General features: G+C 35.3%; 3 protein-coding genes across 4 annotated transcripts in view; all 3 read left to right on the top strand.

Annotated features, from left to right (window-relative positions):
* The first annotated feature begins 997 nt into the window (after positions 1-997).
* hoxd9a (homeobox D9a) lies at positions 998-2,297 on the top strand. The gene is made up of 2 exons (XM_066688212.1): positions 998-1,624; positions 1,924-2,297. Exons 1-2 carry the CDS (start codon positions 1,075-1,077, stop codon positions 2,169-2,171), a joined length of 798 nt encoding a protein of 265 aa, XP_066544309.1. The 5' UTR covers positions 998-1,074; the 3' UTR covers positions 2,172-2,297.
* A 4,720-nt stretch (positions 2,298-7,017) lies between these two features.
* Positions 7,018-9,039, top strand: LOC136711754 (homeobox protein Hox-D8-like). Its single transcript, XM_066688208.1, has 2 exons — positions 7,018-7,929; positions 8,157-9,039. Exons 1-2 carry the CDS (start codon positions 7,524-7,526, stop codon positions 8,444-8,446), a joined length of 696 nt encoding a protein of 231 aa, XP_066544305.1. The 5' UTR covers positions 7,018-7,523; the 3' UTR covers positions 8,447-9,039.
* A 1,717-nt stretch (positions 9,040-10,756) lies between these two features.
* The window catches only part of hoxd3a (homeobox D3a), a 30,580-nt gene continuing 25,981 nt past the window's right edge, over positions 10,757-15,355 (top strand). The window contains exon 1 of one of the 2 annotated variants that reach the window (XM_066687401.1): positions 10,757-11,091. The gene's annotated coding sequence lies outside the window, so the exon portion shown is untranslated. Of the gene's footprint in view, positions 11,092-15,220; positions 15,354-15,355 lie in introns of those variants that run through there. The other variant, XM_066687400.1, reaches the window with a different exon arrangement.

The raw sequence follows: 15,355 nt of genomic DNA on the forward strand, positions 1-15,355 counted from the left end.
AGTAAACAGAACTGCTCAAACGCAGACAATATTGTGATATCTAATTTAATCAGCAGTTAAAAACTAAAGTAAAAAGAATAATAATCTTAAAATGCACTCATACCCATCCCCCCTAACCCCCCCAAGCCCACACCCCCAATTTTGACCATGGAAAATTCACCCATCCAACAAAAGGTGATATCTAGAAGTGTTGTTTCATGTCCACATGATCAAACTGTGTTGCATGTGTGCACCCTGCAATCGGTTAGAGATTGGACTTGAATCATACAAAATTCCGTAAAAACATAGGAAAATATTCCCACTTCCCACGGAAAAGCCCAGTCATACATAATGTCTACGCAGATTCACTTTGTTACGCCAAGAGTCCGTTTTATTACGGGCACATTAATGTATAATCAAATGCACCTCATAAAAATTTTATTGATAGACATAAAAACATGATGGCGGTCTTCTTAATAAATACAATCAGTACACAAGGATAACTTTCTGTGCCACATCCACACAAATGTGCAATGCTGAATGTTGCACAAACACTGGGAGAATATTAAATATACAAATCCGTTTTTCTCCATTTTATTGCATGTTATTACGTTTACTTTACGAGGAGTTACAAGTCAGAAGTCTATAAAATATATTTTACAAGCGGAGAGCGTACGACATACCTGATGACGATTTCGGGTTAGATTTTAAACACATTTAAAACAATTTGCTCAGATAGCATCAATGCCTGACTACTGGATATGAAATAAATGCGTGTATTAATCTGTCCACGTAAAGAAATAGTCCCGATCCGCCCTCTGCCGCAGTAAAGGGTTAAATCACGCAAATCATCTAAAGAGTTTAAAGTTGAATGTTTTGTTTCCTTCCTAATACTATACAGTTGGTGTTAGTGTAACAAAATATCCAAATTACGCATTGGGGCATCTGCGCATTGATTTACTCTATTGGTAAATATGATCACGTGATTCATGGGACCAATCCCTGCAGATGAAGGCAGCAAAAATACTATGATTGTTCAGAGGGAAGGTATCTATAACAGTGTAACCTTTTATATGCCCACGAAGGGAACCAAAAATGTCCAGCAGTGGCACACTTAGTAACTATTATGTGGATTCAATAATAGGACACGAAGCAGAGGACGTGTATGGAGCCCGCTTTGTTCAGGCAGGACACAGTACGACCTCCAGGCCATCAGGTGTGGGAGATAACGCGGATTTTTCCTCCTGCAGCTTTGCACCCAAGTCCGCCGTCTTCTCCGCGTCTTGGTCCCCGGTGCACCCTCAGTCCACCGCCGCAGTGTCCGGGATTTACCACCCCTATGTGCACCAGTCCCACCTTGCGGCCACCGACAACAGATACGTCCGATCCTGGATAGACCCCCTCTCCAACTCGGTCTCTTTTTCCGGCTTTCACCCCAACAGTAGGCATTTCGGGACAAAGCCGGAAAGTTTGCCCCCCAAAAGGACTGAGTGCGCTTCTTTTGACGCACAGACTCCCAACCTCCCCGACTTCAGCGGCGGGACATTTCCAGAGAGCAAGGAGAAAGCCACCAAGGAGCCGGTGGGCGAGGATGTCTCCAGTCCCAGCGAGCCCATGGAGGAGAAGCAACAGCAACTTGACCCAAGTGAGTAAAAGAAACTGCTCCTTGATTTACAGCCAAGAAACTGTACGAGCTGAAGGTTTTACATACCTATAAAAGTGTCTAGGCGCTTACCATAGTCCCGAAAAACTACACTCAATTGAGGTATTAGATACAAAATATTGTGATCACAACCCAGGCATTGGAAAGCAACGTGTTAATAAAGCAATCGAAACCTGGACGTCTATGTATGTATCAGGCAGCTTTGGTAATGTCATTATTTGACATTGATTGTATACATAACATAATTCATATTCTTTTTCTATGCATTTGCTCTATTTCAGGCAACCCGGCAGCAAACTGGATCCATGCACGTTCAACGAGGAAGAAACGGTGCCCCTACACCAAATATCAGACACTAGAACTGGAGAAAGAGTTTCTTTATAACATGTACCTCACCAGAGACCGCCGATACGAAGTGGCTAGGATTTTGAATTTAACCGAAAGGCAGGTAAAAATATGGTTTCAGAACAGAAGGATGAAAATGAAAAAGATGAACCGAGAGAAAGGCAGTAGGAGCACCAATGACTAACCCGAGAAACACACGCAGTAAATTGAACTGTTCAGTCCTTCATATTTGATGTATATGTGGTGTAAAGTCATGTGCTAGAATAAAACTTTGCTAGGAGCCTGTGTATCCAATCTGCTTGTTTCGTTTTCTTTGTTAAATGTGCCCGTGCGTGGTGGATTTTATGGATGGGGGGGGAAAAGGGACATTTTGTTTGCACCTGTGGTATCTTACTTAACGCAGAATCAACGTCTTGATCTGGCCACGTATTGTGCTCGCCAAAGTGAACCAAGAAATACTAAACCCTGGGATTGGGTCGCCATTTGCACGAACAACAATTATACTGTCAAGTTACTGTTCGCACTAAATAGCCATACAGATTCGGAGTTGCTGTACATATTTAACTAGTTCTTCATTCATCGCACTCGTTTATTTCGTATTGACATCGGAAAGAGCATCTTATGAAAGTATTTAACAAGAGCAGTAGCCCAGACGGAAAGGCTGCTGGAAAGCACAAGTGAACGCACAGGCATGTGACTGAACAAGAACTGAAAGCGTGTTTGGCACAGCGATGATCATGGATACGTGGATCTTGAATACAAAATAATTACCTCAGTAATTCAGTTTTTTTTTATATATATATAATTAAAGATACTTAATTATGCATGTGTGTATTAAGTATATGATGCATATATGTATGTGTGTATATATGTATATATAGTTACGTTGAATATTTCAACTTGTCCCAAATTAATCCTACACGCACCTCAAAAACAAAATAATTAAACGTTTGGAGTAATTATCACATGAAAGTCTGTGTAAGAAGTAATATGTACAAAACAACGATTTCTGTACTCATCTCCTTTGTTGGTCTGTATTTTATTAACAAAATTAAAGACATGTGCATCATTAGACTGTTCAAAGAGAGATTCACAGCACATGCACTAATTCTCTGTTATTAGTCAAATGTTTTAACGCAATTTACTTTCAAAATGCATTAATTACCTTCAGTTTGATCCATTATTGTATATGTTTCAATATGAAATCATTAGTTTCACCCTTTTCGACCGAGGTCTACTTTCTGTGATGCGTGGAGCACCGAAGAGATTGACTTTAATTCATTTCTAATTTCCTGAGAAACAAGATCTTCCTACTAAATCATTAAAACACATTTAAAAATATTATATTTATCGATGTGTTTAATTTACAAATTAAGAAGACTAGCAATAAACGTGTTTTAATTCATTTAGACACAATTCTTTGATATTGCAAAATGATGTATTCTGTCGCCTCTGCAGTATAATTGCTAAAAATAAATAAATATAAATTCGACTAAGCCTCCAATCGAAAATTAATACAATACTTGAAAGTTAGTTTGTAGTAAACAGAAGGAAGAGGTAATGTTGGTCCAAAAAGACGCAATCAAATATTAGGTTTGTAATTTGAGATCACAGTTTTAAATTTGCTACTGGCCACTTATATTTTGAAAATGAATCTGCACGTTATTCTGTCAAATCATATATATATATATATATATATATATATATATAGAGAGAGAGAGAGAGACAGAGAGAGAGAGAGAGAGAGAGAGAATAAGAAACTAAAGTAGGTGATGTCAATTTTCAGTCATTGATGTAGGATATTCCACTAATAAAAGTGTTTATGACTGGAAAAGGTGTTTGCATGGATCTCAATTTATTGTCCAACCTTTACCTATAATGGCTTTAAAGCAGGAAGAGACGCGGTGCAATAAAGCTATTGAGATGGCTAGACGTCTGGTCTGAATGAGTTTATGGGTGAGAGTTGTAATTGTGCTCTTCTTTGAAACCATCTTATTTGGGTGTTTGTGTCTGTTGCTGACAAACAAGAATGCAGACACGTTTCTACAGGGGTGTCTGGTCGATAAATTATCTGTCCGTGAGACCGAAGGGAAATGTAAAAGACCCCCAGCTGTAGAGAAAGTCACGTTTATTCAACAATTGAAATTGTTCTTAGAAGTACCGGCAAACATACACACACACACAAATCCGCCGAACAAATTAGGATTCATAATGTTCATAGATCACAGGTATACGTTGCAGTTCAAAAACTGAAAAATAAATCTGAATTCAACATCCACTTTATTTATAGATTTATTTTAATTTGCCAAAGCAGGCCTGTATCTTGATTTATCTCAAATGTAAAGGTTGATTAACACGTGTCATGTGTTAGATATCTGCGATATCAATTAAATGAACATTAGGATTATTTTCATTCGAATAGCCTACCAAGACAATTAAGTTTAATTAAGTGAAAGATGTAGTGGAATCTGATACCAGCTTTAGGTGATAAGCGTTATCAAAGCCTTTGGTCGCTTGGTGTCGCTGTCGTACCATAGAATATGCAGCCAACGAGGAAAATGGTTTGAGAAAATTACATTGAAGTAGAAAGCTTTGAATTATAGCCTTGCAAGAAATTTTAATTGGATGCACCGTCATGAAAGCATTACACATAAACTCGTAGTATAGTGCAAAACAATATTGCATAGCCTATTGATTGTGTTTGTTAACTTCATACATATACAGTCATGATTAATCTAAATGTTACTTTTTAGAGCAGGTTCTGTATTTAATTAGTTTTATTGCATTATTTATTTATTTATTTATTTATTTATTATTTAATTTATATATAACATTATATGAATGCATATTTTTTATATATTTAAATTAAAACTCAGTTAAAAACTTTACAAGTTGGTATCCGATCGCTATTTTTTTTTTTTTTGTCAGATGCCACATAAAGTATTTGTACATAAAACGCGATAGGATACATTTTTGTTCTCTAGGCCAATATATTTTGTTCGAACAAATTGGTTATACCGTCCAATGGGTGTTACACGACTGACGTCAACGCAACCACAATGCCATACAGGGCAACAAAATGTGTATGGAAATTCACAAATGATAACACATTTTCTAAGCTAATGTTGGGTTACTTAACAGAAGCTTGGGTTAAAAACACGATGTTTTGTCTTGTTTTATTGTATATGAGTTTGAAATCGTGTTCTCTCGGTTTTAGCACGACTAATGTCAACACATTTGGATTTGTGTAAATAATAAGTTCTCTAACCATGAATTGTCAAGATTTGTACGAATTTTCTCCCCTCAAACACCTTAGGGATTTATACTAAAAATAATGTTAATTCTATTGACTCCAGTAAATCAACAACAATAGCAACAACACCACCACCAACAAAATATATAATAATAACAATATAATAATAATAATAGATATTTCAAAAATAAAACTAAAATAGTTAATTTGTCACATTTAGGTAAATGTTGACAATTGTAAACCACGTCTAAGAACTGCAGGGATTGAAGAGACCATCATATATGGGTAACTACGGGTATATAAAGATTTGTATAATGATTGGGCAAATAAAGCTATAAAACCGCAGTAAAACAACAATAAATTTATCCTTTGAAGCAGCAGGTGTTTTTTTTATTATTATTATTGTTAATAAAATACAAACAAAGGTTGTTCTCTGGCTTTTGTAAGGTCGATTGGAGTCCCTTTCTTCTGGGGATCTTGGAGTTTCCTCGTTGTTCTCAGAAGTACACTTTGACAGATAAAGCAACACAGTGTTAACATCTGTATTTCGCTGCTCACTTGACCACTGCCCATGTGCACAACACTATTCATAGGAGCGAAAGAAAATAATTGACAAAAGACGTGATATATTTATATAATGCATGGTCACAACGCGCACTCACAGATATGACGCAGACATCACTTTGCAATTCCAGATGAACAAAACATTAAACAGACATACTAAATAATAATAATAATAATAATAATAATAATAATAATAATAATAATAATAAACGAGAATCCAATCCAAGTTTAATGATGAATATAGGCATATGCATAGACCTATTCAGAAGCCACTGAATTCGTTAATTTAAAGATCCCCTTGACTTTCACGACATGGTTTAGGTTTAGGTACGCATAAAATTAGCATTTTTACTGAAAACAAACAGATAATACATCAATAAATACCGTTTTTCTATGTACATATCTATCTATCTATGGTTTTCCTTAATGAAGGCCTGTTTGAGTTTTCCAACAGTGTGCGGGATTGTATTAGCTAATTGGCATAAATTTGTAATATTTTTATTTTGTTGTTTTCAATGATTTCTTTCCTCCCTTCTTTCCTTATAACAACCATTTCTCGTCAGTGTTGTGCTGAAAATCCCAGGGTAATGTCAAGCTTCATGGTCTCTTAGGTATGCAAGATCTTCGGTTCACTAGTGACGTTTCCGAAGGGTGAAATAATAGGAAACGTATTCATAGCCATGATTTTCATTAGGCAGTAATTAACTTCACACATTCATGGCTTTCATTTTCTTTCACCTATCAAGGGTAAACGTTGTTTTTCCGTTGGATTAATATTTTGCATGGGAAGAAGCACTACAAAAAATTATCTTTAGCCCGCGATAATAATAAAAAAATAAAATACAACAATCCAAACCGTTTACCCGTATACTCAACACAACAAGGAAGCAAAAACTCAGTTGTTTTTGGTTTTCAATACATTCAATCCAGGCTGACTTTCAATATTGTGTATTTTAGTATATGAAGAAAAAAACAATTTAAAATAAATGTATTAGCATAATTTCTGTGTGTTTATATAGGTAGACCATATATGTGTGCGTGTAGGTGAGAAGTGAGGTGTGTAGGTTGGGTGAAAACCCAGTAGGTACTGGCTCTCTACTTTGCGAAGGGCAGGTGGGTGAAAGTTTTGATTTGGTCTTATTTTTATGAATCACACTATAAATGTGTGGGTCTGAGTGGATATAGTTCTGGTAGGATGGAGAAAATCTATTTCCATTAAAAAAAACTGCCTGACCTGACCTTCTATTCAGTTTCATCTATTTTTTTAAATTAAAAAATATAAACTGTGCTTTTAGTGTTGTTGCTGTTGTAGCCGCATCTCTACGCGTAGGCGTTTTTTTTTTACGTCTGAGTAGTTCGGCTACTTGTATTGAAGTGGCAGCGCTGGACCGGGGGGGTATATTAATCCGCCAATTATCTTAACCCAATCTCTATGGTCAGAAGGTTTTTGAAAGAAAAATATATTCAGATCACAGAGGGGGGTTGTTTGTTTGCCTCAGGACCGGTAAATGTAAAACGAAGCAAACGAATTTTCCAAACAGGCTGAGCTTTCATTCGGCTCTGATGAAAAGGAAACAGCCAAAGCCTTGAGGTTAGAGATTATATGCCACACCAGTCCTCACTGACCACTGGATGGGAATAACTACTATGAGGGCTAAGTAGACCGCTGGATGACAGAAAGTCAAGATTTGTGATTCTCATGCACTTTGCTTAATCAAAATGAGCTCTTATTTTGTAAATCCATTTTATTCCAAATACAAGCCGGGGGAAACCATCGTCCCAGCGTACTACGACTCTCCCTTTGCACAAGATGTGAGCAGTAGACATGCGATGGTGTATGGCAGCAGTGCCAGTTTCCAGCACCCAGCACCAGTCCAGGACTTTTACCATCATGGGAGCGCAAGTTATCAGCCGGATCCGTGTGGGATTGCGTGTCATAGCGACCCCTCCAAGTTTTACGGGTACGATAACTTACAGAGACAGCAGCTCTTTACGACCCAGCCAGAGGCCGAGCTGCTACAATACCCCGACTGTAAATCGTTCGCTGGTAATACTGGCGAGGGACCAGAGCACTTAAATCAGGACTCGTCTCCTTCTCAGATGTTTCCCTGGATGAGACCTCAAGGTTGGATGGCATCAAAAATTTGCTTCCAAAGCACGTATAGATGTGCACTTGCATAGTGACTTTTGTAGGCAGCATTTTAACAGTCATATAGGCTAGTGTGTTTCTTTCTATTGTTAAAGCTTTATGTTTAAATTAAATGCACAATTCCTTATTTTAATATTACTAACCAGTAGCAGTAGATTCTTACAATGCATGTCTTTTTGTTGGTTTGTTTCTTATCTCCTCAGCTCCTGGCCGCAGAAGAGGAAGACAGACCTATAGTCGGTTCCAGACTCTGGAGCTGGAGAAAGAGTTTCTTTTTAACCCTTATCTGACCAGAAAGCGACGCATCGAGGTGTCCCATGCGCTGGCACTGACGGAGAGACAGGTCAAAATCTGGTTTCAAAACAGGAGGATGAAATGGAAAAAGGAAAACAACAAAGACAAATTCCCGGCGTCACGTCCAGAGGAAGAAGCAGAAATTAAAATGGAAGCAGAGAGCTTGGAGCAAGAAAGGGAGGGGGACGACTCGGATTGACTGCAAAACAACCCGTCTTTGACACGGAAACAACACCATAAAATATTGTCAAAATCGTCCGTAGTGTTCAGAGTGATAAGGGTTTCATTTGTAATCGAATGTAAATGTATATATTTTTAAGTGATTTATGAGTTATTCTCTAAGCCTTCAATGGATTTGTTCAACACGTATTTATTATAAGTTGATGGAATAACCACCCACCTTATGTTATGTAATATTTGTTTGTTGGTTTTGTTGGGGTTTTAACTTACTACGCCATTGTTCGTTTTTGTTTTGTTGTGTTTTTTACTTTAACTGATTTTTGTATCAAGGCCTTAGCAATAAAAACATGACGTGTTGATTACATACATGTGCCAAGTATGGAAAGTAGAAGGCTCTTGAATATATATATATATATATATATATATATATATATATATTGTGGACCAGTCGCAAAGCCCTGTCAGAATTAGATGACAATTGTGTTGCAACCACTAAATGATTTGTCTGAATGAATGACTCCAATGTAAAATAATAATAATAAAAACAAATGTATCGCAATAAATTTAAAGACGACTTTCTAGAAAAATAAAACATATTGATATATATATATATATATATATAATTGTGTTTTTTTATTTCACTCACAAGGTTTTGGATTGTAAATATCAAATACATGATTAGAAGGTATAATTCAAGAATCAAATGCAATTTGCCATTTACACCTTCTGCTTTTGAGTATTTTCCTTCCATTCTTTATAGATTTTTTTTAAGGACAGTCATAAATATAATTATAATTATAATTATTATCATCATATACTACTACTACTACTACTACTACTACTACTACTACTACTACTACTACTACTACTAATAATAATAATAATAATAATAATAATAGGTATATATTAGGTCACTTTCCTTTTCAGTGTAATAATTAAGCTTTAAATAACATGTAAATGTATTTACGACATTGATATTTGGAAGTTATGATATAAACAATTAGTTTCGATAGGATAGAATACGTCACACTGACACGTATATGTGTGTTAATAGATCATTCTTATAAATATACGTGAAGTAGGTGATTAAACATAATGTGTTAATCTGCTTCAGCAAATAAATATAATTAAAAATATAAATTAATATATGTGTGTATGAATATAAGCATATAGGCCTGGAACAAACCAAAAATGGACCTACTAACGAATCACTAAGATATTGTTTTACAACTATTACAAACTTGTACCGTATCACTGTTTTAATGTATTGTTAGAAGCCACTTTCTGATTCTTAGAAATAAAAACCCGTTGGGGCACTTTGCGATTCTCTGATAGGTCAAAGGTTTGATTAGTCTTGTTTATACCAATTGTGAAATATATATTATTTGCTTTTAGTATGAATACAATTTATAAAAGAAAAGCATTTTACATTTGCAAACCCCATCGCTTAAAGCAAAACGTTGTGTTTGATTGTGAAGGATTCAGATAAAATGTCGACAAAAACAAAGACAAGCCTTAACATTTGTGTTATATAAACGGGTCATTCATGTTGGCAGTGGACACGAGGTTGTTGATGTGATACTGGAACATTATAACACTGAGAAAAATGCAGACCGATAGCATTCGTTGCATATTCGTCAGTAAGGGTTTTTTAGTTTTGAAACATAATTGTTTTCAATTTCGTATGTCATCTATTCGTTTGAGTCAACCTGACATTCATAAAAGTGTTTCCTGCTATTCTTTTAAACAGCTTTCCCCTCCTACTCACGGATGAATCCCCTCTGGGGGTTGAATATTTCTGGCAAATTAACAATAGAATGTCTTATTTATTGAGTGTTATTTATTTATTTATTTATTTGAGTAATACTTTCAGAAATTATACTAAAATAACATTTATAGTATTCACATTCACAAGTTCGGTTATGTATTTAAATCTTTAAATATGCATGATTTTGAATGCGTTAAATGAATCTATCTATCTATCTATCTATCTATCTATCTATCTATCTATCTATCTATCTATCTATCTATCTGTTTGTGTTAGAAAAGTGTACAGCCTTGGACTTTCTCTCTTTCTCTTTGCTATTTGTATGCTGGGGCTCAATGCGCGTTTCACAGGAAAGGCGAAGAGCTTTTTTTTTTTTCAACCATTATGCGCAAAACCCAAAAGGAATTGCAGTAAATTCCTTTTTGTTAGAAGACAATTTACAACTTGGTAATAGACCTTTTTATGAGCCAGTATCGTCTGTCATTGGATGGCCCTGGTCATGTGCATGAAGCTAACGTCTTCATGGCCCTTTTCCTGATTTCCCTGGCGGTTTTTTCAGTGCATTCCGCTGTTAAAGCGTCTCAGCCCGTCCTGTCTGTCTCCTCTCTCAATATGACTGTTTTCATATAGGTGCCATGGAAGTGTTCAGGCAGTAATACATCCCAGGGCTTCCAGCCTTTGATGCTGTTTCCTTCATACAGAGGACATGCGTGTGCTGAGCTGGAGAGTTAAACATGTTCTGTTCTCTTCTGAACTGAAACGTTTTTAAAAAAGCATCTGTTTACTTACAAACACATACCTCTCCGTATATATACAGTGTACAATTCGTATTGACATACAGAAGAAAATGGATTACCCGACTGTGCCCCTTCACAGACAGGAGCTGTTCCTCAGTGGTAAGTGTATTTACCTGATATTTGGCACCTGAGCCGGTACTTTCACTGTCCTCTCTAGGGTATTCAGTAAGATTGTCATATTTGTGTTATCAGATACATGTTCACCTTGAACTTTGAGTCACAGTCGTCTGATATTGCAATGACAACTTTTTTGATTGTGATTATTATTATTTTGTTATAAGACCAAGGGTATACTTTTCATTATTTTAAAACGTTTATTTTCTCTTTACAATGTGGAAAGTAGTGAACAGATTGTGATTTCAAACTTCTGTGGATATGTTTGTATTTTTATATTAATCATAACAGGTTTGTGTGTCACTCGTCTGTATTGTATGCATGACCATTTTGTTTAGAGATGGCTAGAAATGTGACATTCTTCTCTAAACCTCTCCTGTAGTGAAAATGAACCAGCTGACAATGATCTCCAAAGGTTATATATTTTAGATTGCAATTTTAAATGAAATATGATTTGATTGCTGCTAATGTTGTCATGTTGAGTCATAAGATGAGTCATAAGAAAAATACTACTATACAAAATATATTTAGGACATAACATTAATATAACATAACGATGTTTATCATGATTCTACAAATATACAAACCCTTACAGTGAGAACCAAAGTACTTATGAGCCGTTGATAACAAAATAGTTAATCTCTGACAGAGTTTCTGCCCTGTGGCCACTCCTTGCTGTAAGTGAATTATTGGTTTAAAAATAACGCATTTCTGGAATATATAATGAATCTAGTTTCTGGAATGTATCTAAATATCAGATATTAAAGATTATTTAAGATTATCACTGAAAGATCAGTCATTTATTATTCTACACTGCACTGTTCCTTTTAAAAACAAATACTGGAAGCAATGGGTCCTTGTAACTAATCTGTATAATAATAATAATAATAATACATTATTATTATTATTATTATTATTATTATTATTATTATTATTATTATTATTATTATTATTATTATTATAAATGTTTGTTATCGTCCAGTAAAATGTGAATGTATTTGTCTCTCACAGCTATAGATGTCTCATGATTTTTCCATGTTGTGGTGAATGTCACTGTATCATATTACCATAGATATGCATATGCTTTAATCTTGTTATAACTACTTACGTTCATTTAGCACTGTCATATATATATATATATATATATATATATATATATATATATATATACCTGGTCTTCCTTTGGTTTTGTCATCTGCAAATTATAATGGGATGCACCTACGTACCTGAATCCATGCCTATTTGTGTGTACCTCAACACTATGTTCACAAACAGAAAACGCTACTTGTGTTAGACTGGAAATGAACATTTTAAAGGCTTTTCCCCCCGTTTGCGATAAGAACAGTCTGGAGGATTAGTTTACTGCCGATTGGAGATGAGAGCTGCAGAACAAAGACAGTATTTCACTGCTGGCTGGCAGGCAGCTGGTAAAGTATTTACAGCCTCACTGCAATGCGGCAAGAGAGGGGATTCACACAACGCAATGGAGGGGAGGCTTTACACTCAAAACGAGGAGTTGGAAGATATAATACAATACTGTGTTTAGGGGTATGCCTGCTTATGTTTTAAAAATGTGTTCATTGATTTATTTATTTGAAATGAACTTCATGCAGAGTTAACTGCAACTAAGGCCATCTCTTATACTATTCAGCATTTTTTATGTGTTACCTAACAGGGAACACAGAGCATTATAAACAATTTTGTTTATTGAATATTAAACAAAGATACGTGAAGACCATCATGAAAAACGACTATTTAGAATAAAACTAATAATTTATATTGCTTAAAATCGATGGTCTTTCTTTACTTGTAAGTGAAAGTAAAAATAAAGACTATTCCCAAGACACCTCATAGATCACGTGATACATAATGGGATAAATATAAATGGATCTACTTCAAAGTGTATTAAAAACACATGAGCCACCGACATATTATGTCAATGTGAACGTAATCCAGTAAATATTGCTAAGTCAGTTATGTGACTTGCTTACATTTGATCATCTCAGCCTCTCAGCTTTCTCTTATGCATGTATTGTTTTATTTAAACATTAGTATTTTTTAAAACAATTTATGTTTATTTGTGCATTTGTAAGCATACCCCATATAAAGAACAGTGCGCATAATTACCCCAAACAGATTCACTCTTATTATTAAGGCTATATGACGTTTTCCTTCTTAGCAGATCCGTAAGGCTCCTCGCAGCCCCTGAAAAGGTGCCACTACAATATGAAATTAAAAAATACAACACTGAAGTGTATGTTTAGAGTGCAGATTTCCACTCTTGTTCAGCATTTGCTGTCTTGTAAATTGTCTGTACTATGACAATGTCTCTTCTGCTAAAAACGTCCAAGAAAAGTAACCGATGTGTCAGGGAACTGTTAAAGGAATAAAATAATGCATATTTTTATATGATACAGAAAATGTACTTATTTAAATGAAAAAGTCAAAACAAACTTTTCACACACTCTCTGCCCCCCCGCCTCCACACACACTCACACAATGTCATTAATTAATATATAGATTTAAACGTGGTTTTAAAGAGTATCCTATCTAATTGATCAATTGTAGCTATTAGAGAGTCTGTGCTTCCTTTGATACATTGCTGTCTTGTCCAGGAGAAGGCGCTGTTGCACAACTTTCCTGCCTGCTTTCCGCATCCATACCTCAAAGGTCATACAAAGGAGAACTGTTACTGGTCTGATAGGACACGTTTTTCACCCAGTGTAGTTTGTTTTATAGCCTGTGTGGAAATCAAGAATGTGCCCCTTTAAAGTTCACACCGACACACACTCTCTCTCTCTCTCTCTCTCTCTCTCTCTCTCTCTCTCTCTCTCTCTCTCTCTCTCTCTCACACACACACACACACACACACACACACACACACACACATATATATATATATATATATATATATATATATATATATAATCATAAATAAATGCTCTCCTCTCTCTCTTAGATATATAGATGTTTATGAACATATATATATATATATATATATATATATATATATATATATATATATATATAAACATTTTAATACGATTTGTATATAATGTATGTAAATAGTTTTAGTTTGACCAGATGAAAATATAACCCATCATTCGTGAGATTTATAAATATTGGCATTACATAAAGAGCAGAATACAACTCCCAAATTTAACTTTTCTGAGGAAGTAAATCTAAGATAAAATTGTATTATTATTATTATTATTATTATTATTATTAGTAGTAGTAGTAGTAGTAGTAGTAGTAGTAGTAGTAGTTATATTGATTACTTCAACGCAGTTACTGTATTTAAATAATAAAAAAATAACAAATAGTAAAATGGCGAATATAATAATTTTAAACGTTTTTTTAATCACGATCAGCAGAACTAAACAGCAACAAGTCTTTCATTGTATGCTACACTTGAAGTAATATAGCTTGGCTTCAACACCCTCTCAATATCAACTTGCTCGTTTTAGGCTGTTGTTTTAACACTAAAATGACTGCGGCTGGATTCAGTGTTATTAGATGCTTATCAACACATTGGCATTTGACTTCAGGGTTTATTGGTCCGACAGTTCTCACTTGGTTAGTTTCAAACGAACATTTTCACACCAGGGGATTTTATTGTTTTATTACCTTGAATTTACAGGTATCAAAGGATGCCTAACAAAACGCTGAAAGGATTTCACACACGAATGAGTCCAAAAGGTCTCCGTGTAAAGACAGGCGAACTGCGAGAATATGTTTGGGTAGCCTACCCTATACATGACGCACATGGGTTATTTCCAGTTAATAATAATAATATAATTTCAGTGAAAGCTACCTTATTTTGAATGGCCTGAATATAGTGTAATCTGTATAAATAAACATGCAGATCATTAAAAAAATAAAACCATAATCGCTATTCAGTTAGCGCTACTTAGGCCCAAATGGCAAAGTATTGCCTAAATGATGTGGTGGCATCAGTGTCACAGACATTATTGGGTAAGTTTTCCACTTTGCAGGTTATTTATGGACCACAGAGCCTCTCGTGAATGGCTATGGAGGACCACGTGATTCCATTAAACTTTGTTTTATGGCTGGGAGTTGACAAGCCAAAATATAATTCACATTGTATATTAGCACGGAAGTGCAGATGGTTTAGCATGTCGGTGCGATCTGTGAATATCTGGAAGCAAGGATTAACCTCTGGATCGCTCTCACCATGGCGTGGTATCTCTGCTACCAACTTCTCCTTTGCAGCACTATGCATCCAAGT

This window comes from Amia ocellicauda, chromosome 16 (genome assembly GCF_036373705.1).
Source record: "Amia ocellicauda isolate fAmiCal2 chromosome 16, fAmiCal2.hap1, whole genome shotgun sequence".
In the NCBI taxonomy this organism is placed as follows: domain Eukaryota; kingdom Metazoa; phylum Chordata; class Actinopteri; order Amiiformes; family Amiidae; genus Amia; species Amia ocellicauda.

Coding starts and splice junctions, on each gene's coding strand:
- hoxd9a (XM_066688212.1), top strand. CDS start 1,075: ATGTCCAGCAGTGGCACACTTAGTAACTATTATGTGGATTCAATAATA. Junction 1,625..1,923: donor GCAACAGCAACTTGACCCAA/GTGAGTAAAAGA, acceptor GCTCTATTTCAG/GCAACCCGGCAGCAAACTGG.
- LOC136711754 (XM_066688208.1), top strand. CDS start 7,524: ATGAGCTCTTATTTTGTAAATCCATTTTATTCCAAATACAAGCCGGGG. Junction 7,930..8,156: donor TCCCTGGATGAGACCTCAAG/GTTGGATGGCAT, acceptor TTATCTCCTCAG/CTCCTGGCCGCAGAAGAGGA.